The sequence below is a fragment of the Phyllostomus discolor genome, chromosome 2, assembly GCF_004126475.2.
Source record: "Phyllostomus discolor isolate MPI-MPIP mPhyDis1 chromosome 2, mPhyDis1.pri.v3, whole genome shotgun sequence".
In the NCBI taxonomy this organism is placed as follows: domain Eukaryota; kingdom Metazoa; phylum Chordata; class Mammalia; order Chiroptera; family Phyllostomidae; genus Phyllostomus; species Phyllostomus discolor.
The window spans coordinates 128625865-128648792 of record NC_040904.2 but is presented as its reverse complement, the minus strand read 5'-3'; the positions used below and the strand labels follow the sequence as shown (position 1 = coordinate 128648792).

At 40.2% G+C, this 22928-nt stretch overlaps 1 protein-coding gene across 2 annotated transcripts; it reads left to right on the top strand.

Moving 5' to 3' along the window:
• Window positions 1-232: 232 nt before the first annotated feature.
• NUDT4 (nudix hydrolase 4) lies at window positions 233-17314 on the top strand. Of its 2 annotated transcripts, none has more exons than XM_028532550.2 (5): window positions 233-724; window positions 10206-10316; window positions 11519-11563; window positions 14133-14220; window positions 14501-17314. In XM_028532550.2, exons 1-5 carry the CDS (start codon window positions 626-628, stop codon window positions 14701-14703), a joined length of 546 nt encoding a protein of 181 aa, XP_028388351.1. In that variant the 5' UTR covers window positions 233-625; the 3' UTR covers window positions 14704-17314. The 2 variants fall into 2 exon arrangements, with proteins under 2 accessions (XP_028388351.1, XP_028388352.1); XM_028532551.2 differs by having other exon boundaries at window positions 267-724; window positions 14136-14220.
• Window positions 17315-22928: the final 5614 nt, after the last annotated feature.

The window sequence follows — 22928 nt, the reverse complement described above, 5'->3', positions numbered from 1 at the left end:
GTCTTTGCTTTTTTCCGTTCACTGGCATTTTTAGCGGGCAAAGCCATCTCGCGATTGGCTGCAGTACGGTGCGACTCGAGCCAAGCCGCGGCCCAGGCCCAGACCCCGCCCCTCCGCCCGCCTCAACGGTTCCGACACGCAGGCGCGTTGGCGCGCGCAGTGTCGTAAGCGCGAGGGCGGAGCGTGTGCGGACTTACTTAAATAGGGGTGGAGGGGGCGGTGTTGCTATCCAGACGGTGCCTGTCTCTGCAACTGAACGTTCGGGACGCGGTCCTCGAGCCTTGCACTTCCCGTGGTGGTGGTGGTGGTGGCGGCGGCGGCGGCGGCGGCGACGAAGACAGGAGGGAACCAAGGCGAGTGGGCGGCGGGCTCCATGGAGTGCGGCGGACGCCCGGGCAGAGGCGGCGCTTCCTCCGCGACACACGGGCTCCAGTGACCCGCGCTCGCGCCCTGCCTCGCGTCGGAGCGGCAGTCGGCTCCGGGATTGACCGGCTCCTCTCTGCGCTGCCGCCTCGCTTCCCGACACACTTGCGCCCGACTCGCCCCGTCCCCACTCCCCGGCGGAGTGGCGGCCGCCGGGCCACCGCAGCGGCGTCTAGAGCAGCAGCGGCAAGAGCCCGCCTCTATGATGAAGTTCAAGCCCAACCAGACGCGGACCTATGACCGCGAGGGCTTCAAGAAGCGGGCGGCGTGCCTGTGCTTCCGGAGCGAGCAGGAGGACGAGGTGAGGGAGGCCAGCGCTCATTGTGCCCTCCGCGGGTTCCCCGGAGCGGGCCGGGGCGGTAAGGGTACTTGCCCTAGCTTGTCTCTTTCCCCGCCCGACCCTCCATCTGGTTGCAGAGCTGGGATGGATTAGCCCCCTCCCCTCCCTTCCGTCTTCCCTTTCTGCCTCCCTCCTGTCTTTCTCTTAGAAGAGACAAAGGGGCTCGCTCAGCCTAACGTTCTCCTACTGGGACGTCTGGAGTCCCGGAGGCCGAACCGCCTCTAGCCCCCGGGAAGGCCCAGTGCCCTGTAGGTCGCTGCTAGCCATTCACCATCTTAACGTGAGACCTGAGCGTAAGCCAGATAAATCTTGAGTGCTAATGGAGGGAGTGGAAATGGCGTGAGTGTTGCAGTTCTAGTCTTTCTGCCTCTTATATTTTCCTTCTGTATTACAACAGTTCGCGGTTTCGTATTAAATCTAGGCTGATTTGTGGAATAGTCAAACAGCCCCCCTGCTTTAAAATAAAAACCCATTCGGTCTAGTTCTCTTAGTCCCACTTTTAAGAAGCTCGTTTATCTCACAAGCACTTGTCATAATTATACTTTTTGTTGTTGTTTTTGAAGGGTGCGGGGGGGGGGGGCTTCTGTTTAAAGTTTTCTGATTGCTGAAAAATGAGCAGTGAAAAGTGGAAAAACGCCAGAAGGGTGATGGAGTAGAGGTGGACAAAGTTGCCATTTTCAGACAACAATCTCTAGCTCTTAAAATATTTATGAAAGCTTTGCTGTGTTTGGTTAGACATCTAAAGAGGAGCTTTCTTGTTCTAAGAGCAAGCAGTCAACCTGTAATTTGTCTGTATGCATTAGGTTGATAGTGAGATTTCCCTCGAGATTTCCCTGGAGAGCAGTTTTTACATATTTTAGTTACATTTACTTAATTTGAAAACAGCTCTCACTGCTTTAAGGTTGCCTAGGGCCATAACAGACAATTGGTAGCCAAAGAAGATATTTTAGCATTGCCACTCTTAAAATGATTCGCAAAAAAAAAAATTAAGAGTTCTACTTCCATAACCAACTGTGTACAATAAAGGACTTTAATGGCTTCCTTATTGCTAGGCCCTGTAGTTAGGATGAGTGTGACATTGTACACTCAGTTGTTCTTAGCATGCTAACAAAACTCAAAGGGCTTCAAAATGGTGTTCTTCCAACTCATGTTTTGTCTTTATTTTTTGATAAGAAACCAAGCTTTTTCGTGATGATCAGTGCTTAGTTGGGGCTTTTCATTTTGAAGGAGTTTTCAGAAGATATTGGTCTGTGTAGAGGAGGTGGGCCTGTTTTTAACATTTACAAAGTAACAAAGTCAACAAGCATTAAGTGCATTGTATTAAAAAAGAAGATTAGAAGGTCCTTGAGAGAAGGACATGAGAGTAAAGCAATCTTTGAATGTAGAAATATATATATATAAAATAGCCAAAAGCGATCAAGGATCTTGTCTGAATGCTCACTATTATGTAATCATATTCTTGGCAGTGCCCTACTGCCTAAAGACGTTTAAGTTTGTTCTATTTAATCCTCTTAGTGCTGGTTTACAGGTGAGGAAACAGTTGCAGAGCAAAAGTACTAATATAATGACTTAATTAATAAGTGGTAGAGTCGGATATCTGGTCCCTGCGCCTGAGGCTGGGCTCTTGGCAAAGGGCCCAGCCCATAGCAATTTGGGTGCACACTATTTGCTGAATGAGGGAGATTTTGTGAGGCTGAGCTTGGAGGCCTTTCTGAAAGTAGTGACTTTGAAGTCTTGCCATAATGTGAACTTGGAATTCAGGCTTTGTAAAACACAAGGTCCCAAGGGAAAAATATGGGAAATGGGAGGAAATTGAAATGATCTGTATTGTGTGAATGGTAAAGCAAAGTCTGAGAATTTCAGAAGTTGCCTAAGCAGATAAATGAGTTCTTGTGCTGGCAAGTTATTTCTACTGTAATAAATGCTAAATTACTAGCCTCTAGTTGAGTCAAGAGTCTAGTGCCATTAGAGGAAGTAAGGAGCAAGATTTGAAGAACTTGTTCGATAAATCCATTTATCGTATGGTAAATCTGATAGCCTCTGGGTTGAAAACTCAGTAACTGTTAGAGAATATGCCCTAAGGGAAGACTCTGAATTCTCTGCAATGTATAGCCAGTTAATGTCTGCTTTAGTACTTCAGGATCATCTTAATTTATGTAGTTGTGTATAGTTGGGGGCTCCTTCTGTTTCATGATAATTAAAGAATGAACCCTATTAGTTAGCTTTCCTGGACATCTTGGTTTTTTGCTATGAATTTTTCCCATTCTGTTGAAATTACATTACCAACTTTCTAAGGATAGGATACAAACCAGCCTGAACCTACTACCTCTCTTTACCTAATAGGTGAGATTTCATTCCCCCCTGTACTGGGTTAAGAATGCCTAGGTCCTGGTTGGGAGATTGAAACATATGCTTTATTTTATTTATTTAATACTAGAGAGAGGGCAGGGAGGGAGGGAAAAACATCAGTGTGTGGTTGCCTCTTATGCTCCCCCTACTGGGGACCTGGCCTGCAGCCCAGGCTTGTGCCCTGGCTGGGAATTGAACTTGTAACCCTTTGGTTCAGAGGCTGGTGTTTAATCTACTGAGCCACACCAGCCAGGGCTGTATGCTTTATTTTAGGATGAAATGTTTATGGAATATAAATTAAAATGAAATAGTAATTACTGTTTGGCCCCCAAATGCTCTGCAGTGCAGCGATCTGACTATTCGTATACTGAAGGAGTTCGCAGTAGCACTTACGGGTCGTTCCAACAAGAAGTCTATTCTTTTGGGATGGTTTTTATGTATTTTCCCATTTTATCTTTTTTCTGCCCTGTGAGCTAAGTAATAAACATTACCACTTTTATAGTAAGAAATTGGGCAGCAGAAGTAATTATTCTAAATCTACATTCATTTGATCATCTTCTCTTCAGCTACTTACTTCTGTGTGGGAACCACCCTAGATTTTGACACTGGGGGTTCCAGACAAGCACACAAATACATGCTCCGCAGAGCAGCTGGGATACTGTGCTTGTGCAATGAAAGAGGGCATGCATTCACAAAGTGTAACCAAAAATAGATTCCTTTGAGTAGATTTGCATGTTTTATCGTTTTAACAGGGATGCAGAGATTTAAAAGTGTCAGCAGCTCCTAAACAATATATTCTGTAGCAGGAGGTTACATAAATGACTGATAAAAAGGGATAAAAGTGAGGTGAAAGTGCCATCAGGTGCTCCAGTGGTAAGAGTCAGTGAGTCATTTGGAGTTGGTTTTCAGTGAGTGGGAAAGGAAGGAGCAAACATCACAGAGGAGGATTTGATTGTTGCTGTGGTCTGGCTGGGCTGCAGCCTAGGACATCATGGGACAAATAATAGTTGAAAACAGAGCACCTTACTTGTGAGTCTGAAGAATTGCTAGGCAAGAAAGGAACTTACAGTTTTAAACAGGTAACATTTAGATTTTAGATATATTCAAGTTTGAGAATGATCTAACAGCAAAATAGTATAGAGTGCTAAAGGGAGAAACAAATGACTTGATCCTGGGTGAGATCCAGGCACAGTTGGAGCGAGAAACATTGACAAAACAGTCTTAAAAACTGACTTTTTTTTTTTTTTTAAAGAGAAAGTAGCTTATTGTACAGAGGAGCATATAGTATGCTTCCCTAGGCCATGGCTGTGGCGGGTGACACACAGAAGGGGAAGGAGGTTCATCTTGCGCCCAGGGCTGACTTCCATTTTGACTTACTGCTCTAAATAGCTTTTAAACTCCCTGAACCAGGGGCCATATTCTACAGGATCCCCAATCTATATCCACGAAGTGTCTGAGTTCTGCAAATTCATGCATTGAAGCAAACGTTTGGTGGGAAAAGTAGAATCTAAAAACTTACAGAACTCTAAAACCGGAGTTCTAATAAACAAAAACAAGTCTAACAAATATTAGTGCAGTTAAATCTCTACTAGCATTTTTATGCATAATCAGGTGGTCGACCTTTTTTTAGAAATGTATTCTGGGGCTTGTATTTCTTCAGAGATCTAAGTCCTTGAAGATACTTGCCTCAAATGGAGACCACTTTCATCAAAATGAAGTAAATATCCAAAGGTAGGCTTTTCTAAACACAGGGAGATGTCACCAACCTCTATGATTGTGCCTGTATACCTCCCAAACCTCTCAAGTAGGCACTTCCTTCAAGGGAAGGCACTTGTGTAGAATTTGCATCTGCTTTTTTTCTTAGGATATTGGTGTATCACCAAGGCTTAATAACAGTAGGTGGCTGGTTAGTAGATATAATAACCATTGTTGTGACCTGTGATCTTTTAAGATGTTCCGTATGCATAGTGGGTGTTTCTGATACACAGCTGGCCTAATTTTGGCTAAATGCATACGAAATAGCTAACCTGTGGCAGAGGTATTGAACCATTCATGTAATCCTAGTTCATGATAATGGGGGATGAAAGAACAAGCACATGCCAAAAGAGCTTCAAAATAGCTACAATTCATAAAATAAAACTCTTCGTCCTTAGATTTAGAGATCACTTCAAAAGTTTGCTAGAGAGCTTTGTTTTTCCTGGGAAAGCAGTGTTAATCGGTAGTAGTTAGTTGTTCCCAGTGGCAAACCTTGGCCAAGGGAATTTTAAGGGTAAAAAGTAAAACACAAAGGGCAATTTGGGGCCACTTGCTATAGGGGACTAACTATCCCCATGTACCTCCAGTCTCTGAAGGCATAACTGAATTGCATAGAATCTGAACAGCATTTTTAGTTTACCTGATCTTATATCTCCCCAGTGAGAAGGATTTCTTGGGCCATGTAGAGTATAGATAGAATCTCTAATATATAGATCATTTCAATTCACAGACTCAAGGCTCTATTTCCAGGTTGACCACTATCACTATTTAAAATGAGAAATACTTCTGTTCCAAATCTTTAACACATTAGTGTCTAAGAAAAAGACAAATGTGAGAAATGACTTTTCAACAATGCCAGGTAAATGATGTTTTATTCTGGTAATCATTCACTACATGTGAAGAGAGGTAAGGTCTGATAGTATAATAAGAGGACTGCTTATATGAAGGTGGTCAGGTTGGATCAGAGAAGTGTCTTCACTTTTCACCACTCTCAACAGCATTGGCTTTGGGTTTTCAGTGCGGTTCAAGTCTAATTCTGCAGTCTGGTTGGTTACTAGCCTCCTTTATACAAATCTTTTCTTTGGTCTCAGCTCTGGCTTATCCGGAACATTGAATGCCTAATTCCATCTCTGTCGTCTTGTCACTAAGGTGACAGACTATCATCTTGGATGTAGGAGGTCTGTCTGGAAAAAGTCTGGACATTGTTAATATAACAAGAATAGTCTGTGCGACATCGATGTAACCTGGCAGCCAAGGAGAACAGATGGGAATGCACATGCTTGAACAGTAATGACTTCACTAGTCATTGTGGGAGGTAGATATCATTGAGTGAGCATGTGTACTGTGTGGCCATCACATACAAAATGACTTGAACAAGTAGAGCAATGAATCTGCATTAAATTCTGTGTTAAGCTTGAACATTGCTCCGCTGAAATGATTTAGATGATTCAGAAGTCTGCAGCTCTGGGCACCTGGTAAAGCTATTGGCAGTTTCATCATGACAATGCACCCGCTCCTGCGTCGTGTCTCGTGAAGAGTTTTTTTGGCAAAACATCAAATCACCCAGGTGACTCAGCCCCCCTATAGCCCAGATTTTGTGCCCTGTGACTTCTGACTTTTGCCAAACTAAAATCCCCTTAGAAAGGGAAGAGACTTCAGATCGGCAATAAGATTCAGGAAAACTACGACGGGGCAGATGATGGCAATTAGGAGAACTGTGTGAGGTCCCAAGGCACTCACTTTGAAGGGGACTGAGGCGTTAATGTCCTATGTACAATGTTTCTTGTATCTTCTTCAACAAATATCTTTATTTTTTCCTATTACGTGGCTGGATACTTCTGGACAGACCTTGTACAAAATCTAATATATTCGGAAAGGTAGTTGAAAAGGAATTTAAAGCTTATGAAAGACCATGTGTAGTTTCTGTTAGCAGTTGGTGTATCTTTATTGAATAAACTTCTATAGCCTTTGTTCCTTCGGTAATGCCATTTCAAAGCATTGGTTAGCATGCTAAAGCTATATTATAGATCCTAGTAGATTTGGGATGTCCTAGAAATGTTTAGATGGTTTTACGGGAGGGACTATTGAATAATAATGCTTTGGAATGTGATTCTGTAGCTTTAGGTTCTTCCAGTGTGTTGGAGGGGTTTTAATTGTTCTTTTCTCTGCTTATGCTACTCATATTCATTTCTTCTGCCCTGGCAGACTCATGCCATAGTTCTGTCTAATCTATGAAGTATATCCCTTGGGTCTTCCTCTTTCAGTACCACCCTACCCTTGCCCTCCACCTCACACACAAATGGAGCCATGACCTCATTTGAACTCCAAATTAAGTACTGAAGATGAGTAGACAAGTACTTAATGAAGCATTCTGGTTTTCAAATTGGTACCATATCATATCTCTTAAGCTGGTAGTTCAGATATTGGTCATTTCTGTACACAGGTATTAATTACTCATTTAAATTGATCATTTTTTTTTTGAAAGATGCATTTCAAGTTAATGGTTTGATCCAATTTAATCATTTTGGAATGTCACTGCACAGTAAGTTCTTGGTTTCAGCTAAATCATTTGTCCATAACTTATAAAGATCTGTTTTCTTGGGCTTTCTAAATAATAATTTATGAAGGGAGATGTTGAACCATGTGGGGGTTCCATGTCTCTGACTTTGGAAGAGGTTAATGAAGTCCTAGATAAAGATTTGTTATTAAATTGGAAGCTACAGTGTTTAGAAAAGTAGGTGCAGACTATACATGCACCTCAACATTATTAATGTTGGTTTTTTAACATTGTTAATCTTACGTAATTTAGCTCTTACCTTGGACAGATGAGAATATGACAGTCATCAACCTAGATACATGAGTTTTATTTTTTTCAGTATTCAAACATTAGGAATATCTGTGGTTTTGAAACTGCCTATTTAGTAAGTGAAGATGTACTTTCCAGTGGCTAGCCATTGTGAAGGCAATCAAGAAAGTTGCTTACAGAGCACAGAAGTGTGTAGCAGGCATTTCATCCAGGCAGTAGAAACCAGGTTATCCCTAACCCACACCTAGTGACCAGGAAAAGAGGCCTCCAACTCGGCAGTCAGAACCAGTAGTTACCACTTAACTTTTCTCTTGTTGCTCATGTATCTTAAACATCTTTAACTTAAAAAACTTTCATGTATTTGCCAGCCTTGATGTAGGACTGAAGCCTTTGAATGCCATAGATTCTTGGCTAGATTTGCTTATTCTGGCTCTTTAGTTTCCAATTTTAATATATAAGCCCTGTTTGCAAATACTTAAAGCTTAAGTTTAGGACCTTACATTCTATTTCACCAAAATTGCTGTATTTGGACTTGGCAGTATCCTCAACATTAGCCACTAGTACTTTAGCTAAGGCTTTGTTACCATTGTGTTAATTTATGGTTCTTTCTTCTGGATTTACCACTGTTCTACCAGTTATTGAAGGGGAATGATGCTGGTGGGAGCAATAGAGTCCTGTCCAGATCAAGAATGAGAAAAATAATGTTCAAGAAATAATGAAATACCTTGAGCATTGCTCTGCTGTGCTCTGGTGTGTCCATAGGCAAAGGTGTCTGCTTTTTTTTCAAGTTGATGTTATGTGCCTGAGTAGGTACTAACATATCTTACACTTCAACACTTGAGAGGTTTTGGGAAAAGCTGGGAATTGCCGAGCTACTATCAGCCTGGAACTTTCCAAGAGGGGAAGGTTGGGTTCGTGGCAGCTTACTCAGGTAGAAGGTGGATCCTGTGCTGTCTGTGAGCTCCTCAGGCTAGCAGTCCCTCTGGCAGTAGGCAGGGAGCTGGGCAGAAGGACCTGCTAGCCTGCATGTCAGAAAGTCAGGACCCACTCTGGGCATTAGACTTTGCTTTAAATTGATGGGTTTCTCTGGTGCAAACTCTTTACATTTAGTTGAAGGCAATATACTAAGGTAATTTTACAAACATTTTTGTTCATGTTGGTTAAGACACCTGTTATCTTCATAAATGTCATTTGGTTATTATAGACTTTTTTTTAAACTTGGGTGAATTTCAACCAAACCTAGCCCACATTTTTTTTTGAAAGGAAAGCTCTAAATTTTTTTAAAAGATTTTATTTATTTATTTTTAGAGAGGGAAGTAAGGGAGAGAGAGAGAGAAACATCAGTGTGCGGTTGCTGGGGGCTGTGGCCTGCAACCCAGGTATGTGGCCTGACTGGGGATCGAACCTGCGACACTTTGGTTCACAGCCTGTGCTCAATCCACTGAGCTACACCAGCCAGGGCTTCCACATATTTTTATATATAAGATGGATATGTAATAAATTGTCTTAATTACTGTTAAAATGGTGAGCCTCTAGGATTCTCTGTGATAACAGGTTGGCCTTTTTTTTTTTTTAAGTGTTTGCACATTTTGAGCTTAATGTGTTTCTTGATTGGTGTCTTCAGACTTTTCCTATAAATAGCCAGATAATATTTTAGGCTTTGTGGGCCATACAGTCTCTGTCACTACAATTCGGCTCTAGTTGTAGCACAAAAACATTCCCAGACAATTGTAAAAAATGAATGTGACTAGACTCACATAAAATTTTATTTATGAACACTGAAATTTTAATTTCATACAATTTTAAAATAATAAGAACCATTTAGAACTCACAGACTACAAAAACAGGCAGTAAGCCATAGCTTGGCAACCTTTTGCAAGATCATAAATTAAAGTTGCCTGGTATCAATATGGAGCAACTTTTGCTAATTTACATAGGTTTGGGAAATGAAGGGTGCCTTTTTCTGTCTAATCTTAAGTGTGAAGATAACAGGATTTCTCTATGCACACAGCATTGGCTTTACATGAATTTTCCTATTCCTTTCTCACAGCATCTATCTTCTAAGTGTTCTTACATTTTATAGATGGAAGAACAGGGTGACCTGCCTATGGTTACATATCCTTAAATTTGGAAGAATGATATGATCCTATAACTAAGGAGCAATGGATCTGAGCAAAAACATTAGTGCATACAGCTTTGGGGCTAATAAGCCAAGTCTCTGCGTTTATTCTTTGTTAATATCTAAGAATTAGAGAGTTTTACTAATTGAATCTGGTAGTTCAAGGGATTTAATTAGGTGAAAATTATTTAGTGATGAGATGCTGTTGTTGAATTCTTAATTCACAGAGACAATGTTAACAAAGGCTGTCAGCTGCCCTTTTTTGTGGTATAATGTGTACCCCCAATAATAATGAAATTTAAAGGTGGGTTAATGTAGAAGAGATTTGCCATCTTGTGAAGGATTGAGAATGTCGTTCACATGGATGGTGCATCTGAAGCCGGCAGTGCATGTTTACACAGTGGGTCTTGCAGGTGCTGTTGGTGAGCAGCAGTCGGTACCCAGACCAGTGGATTGTCCCAGGAGGAGGAATGGAGCCTGAGGAGGAGCCTGGCGGTGCTGCTGTGAGGGAGGTGTATGAAGAGGTGAGGTGAACAGTAGTTTGTATTTTCTCTTTTCACACAGACTGTATTTTGGCATTTTACAGGACGCACAAACAAGGCATTTGTTACATACACTGAGGAGAAGGCAAGAAAGCAAGTCACATGGGTGACTTTTGTTGCCTAATTTACCATTTTAAGCACATGACTATAACTAGCATTTAGCTAAGCAGATTTTTTTTCTACCTGGTAAAATAGAGCTAAAATCAAGGTGGAAGTTCCCCAGAATTGGAATCGCATAAGAGACAATAAGTCTGATCAGTGATCGATCAATCCGTAAAATAATTGCCTTGCCCAACACATGGTTAATACCATACTGAGCAAGAACATAGAGACATTAATCATGTGCTGCTGTTCTTTTTCAAGTGGATAAGCAACATCGCTTTTATTTTGTTTTTTCAGAAATTTCAATAAAGTGTGGTGTGCACACAGGTGCACAGAAGCACACATGGGCTGCTTATCTCCTTACACGTGATGATGCACAACTTGCTTGTGCTCACAGGCAAAACTGAATAGTTTAAGTACCCTAAACAGCTCCTGAACAGCAATTAGGTGTGAATGGGAAATGAATGTTAAAGCTGTTATGGGGTCTTGATGTGTGGTCAGGGAGGTTTTATAGAGATGGATCTTGAAAGATGAGTAGCTTCATGAGGGCAGAACACATTTAAATAGAGAAAACAAGCATGTACCAGTCTGTTTAGTTCACATTGTGGATTTGAATGGGGGGCACCCTGAAGTTCTGATAATTCTTTTACTAGGTAATCATAATGAGGACTGCAGTAGAACGGTACCATGTAGAAAGCATTGTACCTCCTGAGGCGTGTGGGTAAAGGAAAATATAGCAGACTTTATCATTAGAAAAGTCTGTTTTCATTCATGAAATTTGTCCCTAATATGTAGAAATTTAATTTTTGGTCAATTCTCGCCATTTCTTATAAAATAAATGACAGTAAATCTGATCAACAAGAAATTGTATGCAGAGCGAATGAATTCATAGTTTGTAGCAAGCCACAGGTGTGGTGAATCTTAGCACAGCCCTCACCCTGCCCAAAAGTCTCAGAAGGCAGGCTTAGGATGGGAGGGCCTATTGCCTTTAGATTCAAAAGTTGAAAGTAGTTGGAAAGTAATTTTCATATTAGTTTTGTTATAGAAAGGTAAAATGTTTGCATTTTATCTTTTTTCAATAGGCTGGAGTCAAAGGAAAATTAGGCAGACTCCTGGGCATATTTGAGGTGAGTTACAAAAGTAATCCTTGGTTTGCTGATAAGAAAATTAATTATTCCTTCCTAACCAGCCAGATGATTTGGCAGCATCCTTAAACTAGACATTCCTGTAAAACTATTCATAGGCAAGTCTTAAGAATCAGGAGGGGGAGAGTCCTGGTTGAGTATTGTCCTTCAAAGCAAAAGGCCACCAGTTTTCATAGGGTTGTGTGAGGACACTAAGCTCAGATACATAGAATAGATACTAAAAGCATAGAATTCTTGACTGTAAAGTCCCTTATTACTGAATGCAGAATAGAATTTGTGGGGAGGCAATTTTTTTATTTTTAAGCATTTTTACAGGGATTTAAAAGTAGTTCTGATTGTATACTATTTGGTAGAATTGATTCTCAGAATACAATAATTGTTAAAAGTTTCTTTTTTGTTTTTTTTTTTTTAGTAAAATTCTTAAGATACTGTTCATACTTTCCCAAAATTCAGCACTTGCTTTACCTAGGTAAATAGCACCATCTCCTGGTTAAGCTAAAAAACATTGAGAGTGTGGAGGATACTGGCCAGCAGTATCCATCCCTGCTGCGTATGCTCATCAAAACATGAGAAAAACATACACAGGGACAAGCGAGTCCTGTGGGGAAATAGGGACGAAACGGCCACTCTCTCTAGTGGAGAGTGCCTCGAGCCCCCGCCTGAATAGGCTTTTATTGAGAATGCAGACACAGTTTGTGGATTCCAATCTGGCAAGGAAGATCAAACAAGTAGGTAATTTTCAAAGGTGCTGAAAGTTTGTGTTTTATCACTTAAAAAGACTACAGGAGCTAAAAGGCTAGTCTCGTTTCCTGCCCGTGCCTTCATATTCTAATTACAGGGCATCCTCCAACAGGCAGATCTCACAGGATCTTGCATATTCTATGTCCCGGGCCCGATTATCCCGGGGGTCCACTGACTCTGGTCTGGACTGCACCACCCCTGCTATTTCCACAGGCCTGAGTCGACAGAGGAGACAAAGGCAGCCAGGAGACTTGGGTTTCTCACATCTAAGAACAAGGACTCAGGCTTTGGCAAAGCCAAGGGGGCAGGGGTCGATGTCAATCACTCCTTCATTTCCACAGCCCCAAGTCTCTTACCTGAGGCCTCCTTGTGATCATGCCTGCCTTAGGCGATTCCCTCTGTGGGAAATCTTACCTGTCATTGGCTAACTGATCAAGCCTAGGAGGCTAGGCACAGAACAGTCAGCGTTCATGCCAGGGAAATGTTTTGTCTCCTTAGTGGCTTCTGGTTCGGAGGCCTCTTACTCAGCCTAAGTCACGGGGGGTTACAGCTTCCTGAGACCAGGCAGGGCGGCCCGCAACAGAGAGTGTTCTGTAATTCTGAGTAGCCAGTGGTACAACTAGCATGTTTATCAGTATGCTGACGAGGTTTTTGAAGAAAACTTCACACATTATAAGTAAAGGTTATATAACATGAGAAGGTACTAGTATTAAATCTTTTACCGTTTAATATTTATAGAGGAAATTTTATTTAACAATAGAATTTGAAGAGAAAATGGTAATCAGTGTAACTTTATTCTTTGACCCTGTAAGGGAAAATTAGAATTGTCCTACTTGTTCACCCTGCTGATTTTAGTGCATTTGTGAACATAGCATAATAAAGATATTGCTTGGCCAAGCATAGAGATAACAAATTCTTAAAAATAAGGAACAATAATGTGAGAGACACCTCTACTGCATTGCTTGTCTTACTCCTTCCCAAAGACATAATACACTGCTGAAATGAGTGGATTACTCGGGTCATTTGTGGTGGAAAACATTAGGGGAGTTGTCTACAGTCTTAGGCCACAGACACAGCACAGAAGGCTAACTCTAGTTAAGATGGAGGTGAGCCCGTTTGTCTTAAGACCAATTTGTGTATAATTTTGAACCTGGGGGCAAGACTAGGTTGCAGTTTCAATATGGGTAAAGTCAAGTTTGACTACAAGACTTAAAAATAATGTTCCATGATTGGATTAACCCAGGTACTCTCAACTTTGGCTGTATGTAATTCATCTGAAAGCTTTCAGATAGTTAGACAATAACTGAACTGGTGTCTCAAAAGACCATTCGCCCTGGGTGATACAGTGGATGGCCAAGGTGGAGAAGAGGCTCTGCTGTGTGCGTCTGTGCACCCGTGAGGGGAGTGTTCTGAAGTAACTGGGAGCTGCCCTGCAGGTCCTGAGGAAAGCAGAGCAGTTTTCCGTAGTGTTGAAAGGCTGTCAGGATTAGCCCCAGGGAACAGGACTTCGGAAGTGACAGGAATGCCCTTCTTTTAATATAGATTCCATTCCAATCTTAAGACTTTCTTTATGACAGTTACTTATGGACAAAAATTCGAGTGCTAAAAGTTTAGTGTTGGGAGCTTTTACCATTTTAAATATTTTGTCTTATATAAACTCATTTTTCTGCTGGATTATACAACTGAGTATATTGCCTGTGTTGGCAAATAGACCATGCTAGCTAGCGGCATGTCACAACTGAGTTTTCCCTCAAAAACGTGTGCACAACTAGCTCCTGTAGATTAAAATGCTTTCTTTTTTGTATTCAAGCAGAACCAAGACCGAAAGCACAGAACATATGTTTATGTTCTTACTGTCACTGAAATATTAGAAGATTGGGAAGATTCTGTTAATATAGGTAAGTTTCCTTTTCTTTTGCTGTCTGAATCTCTTAATTCATGCAGTGCATACTTGTAACCAATTTTCGTCTTAAATTATTTTTGTTTACCCTCCTTTTAGAGAAGGGAAGGTCAAGATATATCTCCACATTTGAATTATTTTAAAATTCTTCAACATTATTGTTGTCTAAGCCATTCCAAAAGAATGGTCATTATTTGTGAGAGAGGAGTGTGAGGGTATGGCTTACTTTTTATTCTTGATTTTATTGTATAGTGACCAATGTCATTCCTATTTTCTAGGAAGGAAGAGAGAATGGTTCAAAGTAGAAGATGCCATCAAAGTTCTCCAGTGTCATAAGCCTGTGCATGCCGAGTATCTGGAGAAACTGAAGCTGGGCTGTTCTCCGTCCAATGGAAATTCTGCAGTCCCCTCTCTTCCAGATAACAACACCCTGTTTGTAACTGCTGCACAGACCTCTGGCTTGCCATCTAGTGTCAGATAGAGAGAAGGAAAGGTCCTCTCCCACCAAGTGCAGTGTAACGGGGAGAGGCTTCTTTATTTTCTTGGCAAACATCTGAATGACGCTTGCAAACTGTCTGAATTTGCCATGCAAGGTTTTCAAACAATTTGCATGTTTTTCAGATGCGTTCAATCTTTTTTTAATAGTGTAAAATATTTTAATAAGCCAAAGCCATGCAGAATTTTTTTTAGATGCCTTAACTGTGCCCCTGACCCCACCTCACCTTCCCATTATTTTGTTCGTCATTTTTTTCAATTTTTCATCCATTTGGTGTCGGTCTGTGGTTTCTGTGAGGTCACCGTACTTTTTTGCCTACCACCAAATTCTTTTCTCATTCCCAGCATTAATGTAGTCAACAAATCTTTCTGTTGTGCGGATTTACAAAAATCATTCTCAGTATTAAAGAAATCTGTCCATCTGAACTTGTTTCATAGGATCACAATTTTATTTCACAAACTGTGTATCTGGACTATTTCTGTATTGTCCAGTAACTCTTTTGACAAAGGGCCTAATTTGCTATTTTCAAGAATTTGTTCCTCATTTGTCTCAGTTTTCACAACTGATGTTATTTCACTAGCATAACTCCCCTGTTGCTCAGTAGCTCTTTGACACAAAATTTTAACTGTCGAGTTGGCAATTTTTAGGGAGGTATTATAAGTAAAATGCACGTAGCAAATACAGCATCTCATGAAATCTGGTCTCATGGAATTTCCATTAGCACACCCTGTTACCAATTCCCTTCATCCATAATTTCTCTCTACACGGAATACCTGAGAACCAAATTTTCCTCAAATGTAAATTGCTTTTTGGAAATATATTTTCAATTTTTGAATTTAGTGACAGACACCTCATCAGTTAACCTTGTTGGTTACCAATGACCACACCTAGGTTTGGAGCCTGTGACCTCAGAATGCCAGTCAGTGAGGACTGCATCACAATTAAAATGGCCTTCCTGCTGTTCAGCTGGTACAGACTTAGATTGTTAGGGCACCTTTAAAATGTGTCATCTCTTACAGGTTGTCGGTGGGTACTATTTATCATATAAGTAACTTGGGCACTGGAATATACCTGAACTAAGAATTATTTTTTCTTGTCTTTATACATATTAAAATCAAGAATCCTATCTAAAATACATAGGTACCTTGTCTGAAACTCCCGTCCTCGCCCAGACAGACCAGAAATGAGATAAGCAGAAAAACCTTTGAGTAAGGTGTGGGGTCAGGGAGAAGGGCAAGATCATTCTGTATGTAGACATTAACCTTTTGTAAATATTGTGACTGGTGAACATAAAGTAGAAAGTAAGCATAGTTATACATTCGTTCTATAAATTGTTAACCTTAATATAATTGCTGCTAAAAATAGAGTGCTGTTACACTTAAGGAAATTTGGTGCCACTTTCAAAAAAGATCTTGTGTCATAAGTGCAGCTGAACTAGATATAAACGTTAGTTCACAAATTAATGCTGTCAAAGGAATGAGTAATTTAACCAGTGACATTTCGTTCTAAATTATGTGGTGTGATCAAACATGATCATCCAGGATTTTTATATTTTTCTTTGTACAGAGGTTATGTATTCAGGGTGTTTTTTTAAAAAACATTTTAAATCCCACAGATTGACACTTTCTATCAATCTTCAATGGACTAAAGTTTTTGGTCTCAGTGATCTCTGAATTTTCTTTAAATTACATACTTAACAAAGCAGAGAAACTGGATTGTTTCTGTATATAGGACTGTGTCCACCTGAAATGCTGTCACAAGTACTTGGGGGGAGGGGGTATCTTGTACATGATATTCTTAGAGTTAACAATGCATGAACCTGTTTTATAAACTCTTAGACTATGTATTTGACCTGTAAAATATGTACAGTATTAATGTCAGCCATCTCTTAAAAGTGAGCCTATAAATATTGTTGTATAATTTTCTTTGGTCAGAAACATTTGGATGAAGTAGTGCCACTCAAGTCAGGATTTCTTCAGTGCCAGTTAGCAAACCAACTGTCCTCAGTCTATGCAACTAGCAGAAATTTGTGTAATGCAACAGGATATTTACAGTTACATTTTAAATTTCAAACAGGGTGTTCTTCACTATTCTTCTGAAACCCATTCTAGCAAAATTAGAGGAAGGGCTGTAAGGATTGATTTCTGTTCAGAGAATAAGCCTACATGTTCAGGCTGAACAGTTGAATCTACTACAGATAACAAAAAGTGTCTATCTCAGCCCTCCGGAAGATTAGTGTTGGGACCGTCATTTGTGCTCTCTGTGGGGTAGTTGGGTAAAGTTGGACAGATAAAATTGCAGTCCCATGTGCCTCCTAAGTAAAATAACAAGTTTGTAAATTGACTTGTAGACACCAAGTAGCAGCTGTTCTGTATGTTGTTGGGGTTTTTGTTTTTTGTAAACACATTTTCCAACCAGACATGTCATTGAGTTTTTCGGTGTTGATTCGACAGTTGTATAAAGCAGCAAAACTGAAGGGGCTGGTGATTGTTGTATACACTTAAGTTGCTTTGCATGGTCTCATACGAGATTATTGGTGTAAGAATCTTGACTTTTTTTATATTTGGAAACATCAAATAAAAATGGAAATAAATGATCTTTTTCTTTCTTTTTCTTAAACATAAGACCATTCCCAAGTAAAAACTTGCCTAGCATTCCACAGTATCATTATTCTCCCATTGATGGCCACATATGTTATCGCAGTAATTGCACATTTATACACTTTCCCACTTATGGTCATTGCTAGTGGAATTAACTGGGTCACCAATAATATGTTGCCATTACTCTCCCAGTGGCTACTTTCTGTATTAGACAGTAGTCTGATGGTGTACCGCTGTGGTTGTCTTATGTAGCACTGTTCCCCCTCCCAGATGGAGTTTTGTTTAAATTAAATTCAGTAATTTTCCAGAGCTCTCAACTTATTCTGTATTTTGCTGTGAGGTGTTATATATGCTTTCTACACTACCAATGCTTTAATTGTTCATTTGAAAGGGTAACTGGCTACAGGTACCCTGTCTGCCATTATATTTACCTAAAACATTGTTTACCAAAGACCAACTTGATGATCCTTATGTGAAAGTTCTATTCACATCTCATTTAAATTGTAGGAAGAGAGACAGCTTGACATTTTCCAGTATTGCTTTCACATGACAAAACAAGAATTCTCTACAGGTCTCTTTAAGCAGAATTTTTGTGGACAAAGTGACTTGTTGAGTTTAAAATAAAATTAAAAAAAAAATCCTCACCCAAGAATACAGGAATTTTCAGAGAGAATGGGAAGAGAAACACTGGTGGACTCCTGTTATGTGCCCCATCTGGCTATCAAACCACAGCCTAGATGTGTTCCCTGACCAGGAATTGAACCTACAACCTTTCAATGCAGAGGAAAACGTTCCAGCCAACTGAGCCACCCAGCCAGGGCTTAAAATATGTTTCCCTTTCATTGTTCAATTACAGTGGTCCCCATTTTCCTCCCATTACTCTCCCCAACCCCACCTACCCCCACCTCCCACATTCAATCTGCCCCTCTCCCAGGTTTGTCTTTATCCATGAGTGGGTTACACCTGTTCCTTGACTACCCTTCCCCTTCCTGTTTCCCATCTCCCCTTCCCTCTGGTTACTGTCAGTGTGTTCTTTATTCCCATGTCTCTGGTTCTATTTTGCTCGCTTGTTTTGTTGATTAGTTTCCACTTATAGGTGAGATCATATGGTATTTATCTTTCACCACCTAGCTTATTTCACTTAGCACAATGCTCTTAATAAATTGGTTATACCTGGAATATTTCTGTGTAGCTGATTTTGTTTCCAACCAACAGTGTGTCCAATTCTTAACATCTGCTTCATGCCTGTGTTGCATTGATGCTTATAGCACAGCACAAGTTTCCACCCTCAAGGAAAGTTAGTGGAGTGAGATTTAGCTAGGTGTTTGTTTACACATCAGAAGGTACTGAACCCTGTGGAGAAGGCAGCTGATCTGAGAGAGAACAAACTTAAATACTGTTACATGTACGGGGCACACAAGTTCAAGGTCATGACTAGCTGCGTGTTTGTACATGACTAACGTTAAGCTGTAACTATTAAGCCATTTGGTTGTAACACATTTCATATGGGTGTGTGATATTTGACACTTTTAAATCCCACCCACAAGGTAATGTCTTTCAAGTTTTTACACTTAACACTCACCATCTGAAGCAAAATTTTATTTAAAAATATGATCCACCACCAAATACTTAACATTTTATCATTTTATATGGAGCTGTAGACCAAATACCAGCTTAAAAACTGATCTCATCCTGGTGCTAAATTTATTTTCATTACCTTCCTGACTAGTGGCCAGTTGCTAAATTCTAGGAGTAAAATGAGAAGGCCCTAATGCCTATCTTAGGACTGTATTATAGCAAAGGCCCAAATTTACTCAAAGGCTCTGTCTCCTTGGCAGAAACTAATCAAATTCCTCCGTTTGATGTGATTTCCACCAATTACGATCCCAAAGTTACTCTTCCCAATATGTGGAAAATTACCCTCTGGACATCACACTTCCTAATTCTCATTAAATGCCAGAGCCAGAAGTATGTATAAAAGTATTGTAAATCTTACTGATTTTCTCAACTTTTATTCAAATTCACTCCTTAAATAAGTGAAATAAAAATATTTGGCTATCAATATGAATCAAACTTAAACATATCTTTTGATGAAGAAATTGAACCAGGAATGTGAACAAAGATTTATGTACTGAGATAAGGCAACTAAAATGGTAAGGTGTGAAATAAAATGCCCTGGACTAAAGGGATAATGGTTAACTAGTAACAGGTTCACATAATGGACTATCATAGACATAAAATACAACCCTGTCACTAAACAACTCCATTTCTGGGAGACACTTCGAGTTGCACAAAGTATGGTCAAAGGTGTGTACTGCAGGATTTATAAAACATCAATCTGAACTACAATGAACGGATTAAACTACGGTCATTTTGTCAATAGATATCACTACCAAGAATTGTGCTGCCACAGGTGGAGGTCCTTTAATAGCGACTTAAAACAGAACTACTTCGTGTTACCTATTAAAGCTCACATTTCAAAAAGGAGCCTATATGTCTCCTTTTAAAGGAAATCAGGTTTTCCTTTAAAATCTGATTTTAAAATGAAACCTTCTGAGAAACTCACAATGTGGGAACGTGCAAGTAACCTTACACGAACACAAGGGGCTCCATGAATGCTCAATCTGTACATAAGCTCCATTTGTTCATAACTTTTATCAAAATATATATCAACATCAAAGGGAAAAGAAACCCATACAAATGTTTCCACTAATTGTTACTGGAATAGCTTTTTAAAAGGGGAAATACACATTTGCTTGTAACACAACAGCAGTGAGTTATCCATCAATCACTGCCAAGCAGAAAGGAAGCTGGACCTACAGACCAAACCTAGCCCATACAGCCCAAAAGCTTAGAATGGGTTTTTTTTTTTTCACATTCAGTGATTAAATAAGTTTCAAGTCACATGTGAAAATTCAAGTCTCAGAGCACAGAAGTCTTATTCATTTAAAATTGTCTGGATGCTTTCTCATTACAGTGGCAGACTTGAGAAACTTACTGGAGACAGATCCATGGCCTGCAAAGACCAAAATACTTCGTTTTAGATGGAAAAAACGTATTGCAAGAATGTAATCAGCTTACATTCAACTGCCCTTGGTTACCCAATCCTGATTTTCTTGTAAACTGAAGGAAAACAGCACCAAGTTCAGATCTATTGCCATCAACCTAACTTGTCTAAGCCACTTTGGACTGGTCTTAAGTAGTCTACTGTTGAACATAAACCAGAATACTTTGTGAACTTGCTAGGTTGGGTTATAATGAAATTTAAATTATTGGGATTTACTAATCTAGATAATGGAACAATTTCAAAAGGAGTCGTGTGTTGGGTGAGAATGGATCAATAGTGTGTAAAAGTAAATACACTACTTATTCTACATGGTAGGAACATGAGGTTAGCAATCTTACAATTTCTAAAATATTTTGCCCCATGGATGTGATTAACAGAAAAAAATTTAAAAGCTCCTAATAAACACCATAAAAGGTACTTTTACAAGATAATGGGACTTCAGCTCTGGCTGGCGTGGCTCAGCAGGCTGAGTGCCAGCCTGCAAACCCATGGGTCTCCGGTTCGATTCTCAGTCAGGGCATGTGCCTGGGCTTCCAGCCAGGTCCCCAGTGGTTTCTCTCTCACACAGATGTACTGATATCTCTCCCTCTCCACCCCCCTCTAAAAAATAAGTAAAACCTTAAAAAAAGAGATAATGGTATTTCAGTTGTTGCTCCAACTGGAGACAATGAGCAAGGTCTAAATATTCAGGCAATTACTATATGCTTCTATAACCAGTAACTGAAAAATTACATCAAGTCAATAGAGACTCTGATGGGCAGTAAGTCTACATTCACACACTTCGAAGTGCCACAGGCACATATGAAATGAGATCAGTTGAAGAGCGGCGATGTAAAACTGGGGGCCAGAGGGAGGACCCAAACATGTTGAGTTCTACACTCAACAGGAAAAACTTGAGTCCAACTCCCAGTTTTGCAGCCAATGGGAACTTGCCCAATGTTTAACAGCAACAGCAAAGCCAACTCTTGGAACCAATCCCCCCAAATTACAATCTCAATGATGAAATGGAAATTAGTGCACGGGTATAGATAAAAAAACAAAGTATCACCAGTCTTGGTGGTAGATTATTTATTCTTTGTAGTTCAAATCATTACATTCAACATGTTTTGCTTTTGTAATCAAGTCATTGAAAAAATAATTCCTTATACTAAGCAGCATGCTAAATAGCTAAATGAAGTGTTGCCCCAGACCCCAAAATACATCATTTCAATGAAGTATTACATTTTTCCTAAATATACCAATGAATTAGCTGCTCTATAAATCATGGCATTCTTTTGGGCAGGGGCTGGGGGAGCAGCTTCTTTACATAAGGCTGCCTTTTTAAACTTTGCTACCCCAACAAATGTGGCTAGAGTAGCCAAAAGATTCCTGGACCATCAAATAGAAAAATTAAGCTAATCCCTATAGTTTCCATGACACCACTTAGTTTCATTTAACTAAAACTGTGTTTACCGTATCTTGTAGACTACAAGGTTCCAGCTTTTAAACAGTGCTAAACCAGCACCTGTGGTTTCTGTACTGATTTGTATTTGATCTTATTTTTAAATCCGTCTAAATTTTTGTACTCAAGTATGCTGTTGATCTAGAGCAAGACTGAAGTTCTACATCCTTCAGATCAAGACCTTGCTGTGCTGCCTCCGAGAGAACTACTGTGGAAGCAAATCACCAAAGTAGACTACAACAAAATTTAAAAATCAAGTAACACAAAGTCCCTGTCAACACCTCAGGATCTCAGAAAAAGTCATGAATGGGCAGAGTTGATTCTCAAGAAGCCACTTATTAATATATGCAGATTCTTTTCCTGGCTCACAGAGTTTTGCTCTTGCTATTCTCCCTGCCCGGAGGTATTCATCTGGCTGGAATCCAGAAGACCAGCCCCTCCCAAGTACTTTCTCCCCTTCTCCAAGACAGAGTCACTACTGCTGTCTTGGTCCATGCCCCCTCTTTCATTAGATTAGGAAGTCCATGAGGGAAAGAAAGCCTTATGCCAGTCTCATTCACCTAAGCATCCCCAACAAGCAGTATGATCTTGAGCACATATGAAATACTTTTATTTGTCAAATAAATTAAGTTTCCTCAAGCTTAGGAATTACAAACTCAAAGGCTTACAAGGGAACAGAACTACATAAAGGAGCAGGTGGGCTGGGGGAAAGGGCAGAAAGTCACTGGATAAGAAAAGGATGGAGGACTACCACTCAGCCCCTCCCAGGAGACGCCATGCACCAAGGCAAGTCACGTGCCCTATGTTGCCAGATATTCAGATATTATCAAAATTCTGGATTTTCATGTAAATCTAATTTTTAAAAATGTTGGCACTGAATTCAAAATATTTAACCAACCACACTGTATGGGCCAATAAAAATAGGCCCCAAAGCCAGACACAGCTTTGAGCTCTGCCTTGGCCTCTCCCAGAGCCACTTACGCCCTACGAAAGCTCAGTGAGTACTCTGACTCCTGTTTCAACCCACTGCTACCGAAAGCAGGTTTTACCAAACAATGTGGACTCACCAATATTACAAAGAAAAAAAAAACATGATGCCATG

What these genes read in the sequence shown, in the direction of transcription:
- NUDT4 (XM_028532550.2), top strand. Translation starts at nt 626, where the DNA reads ATGATGAAGTTCAAGCCCAACCAGACGCGGACCTATGACCGCGAGGGC. An exon ending in GACTCCTGGGCATATTTGAG is followed by an intron (nt 11,564 to 14,132) that starts GTGAGTTACAAA and finishes TTTGTATTCAAG; the next exon opens with CAGAACCAAGACCGAAAGCA. An exon ending in GGAAGATTCTGTTAATATAG is followed by an intron (nt 14,221 to 14,500) that starts GTAAGTTTCCTT and finishes CCTATTTTCTAG; the next exon opens with GAAGGAAGAGAGAATGGTTC.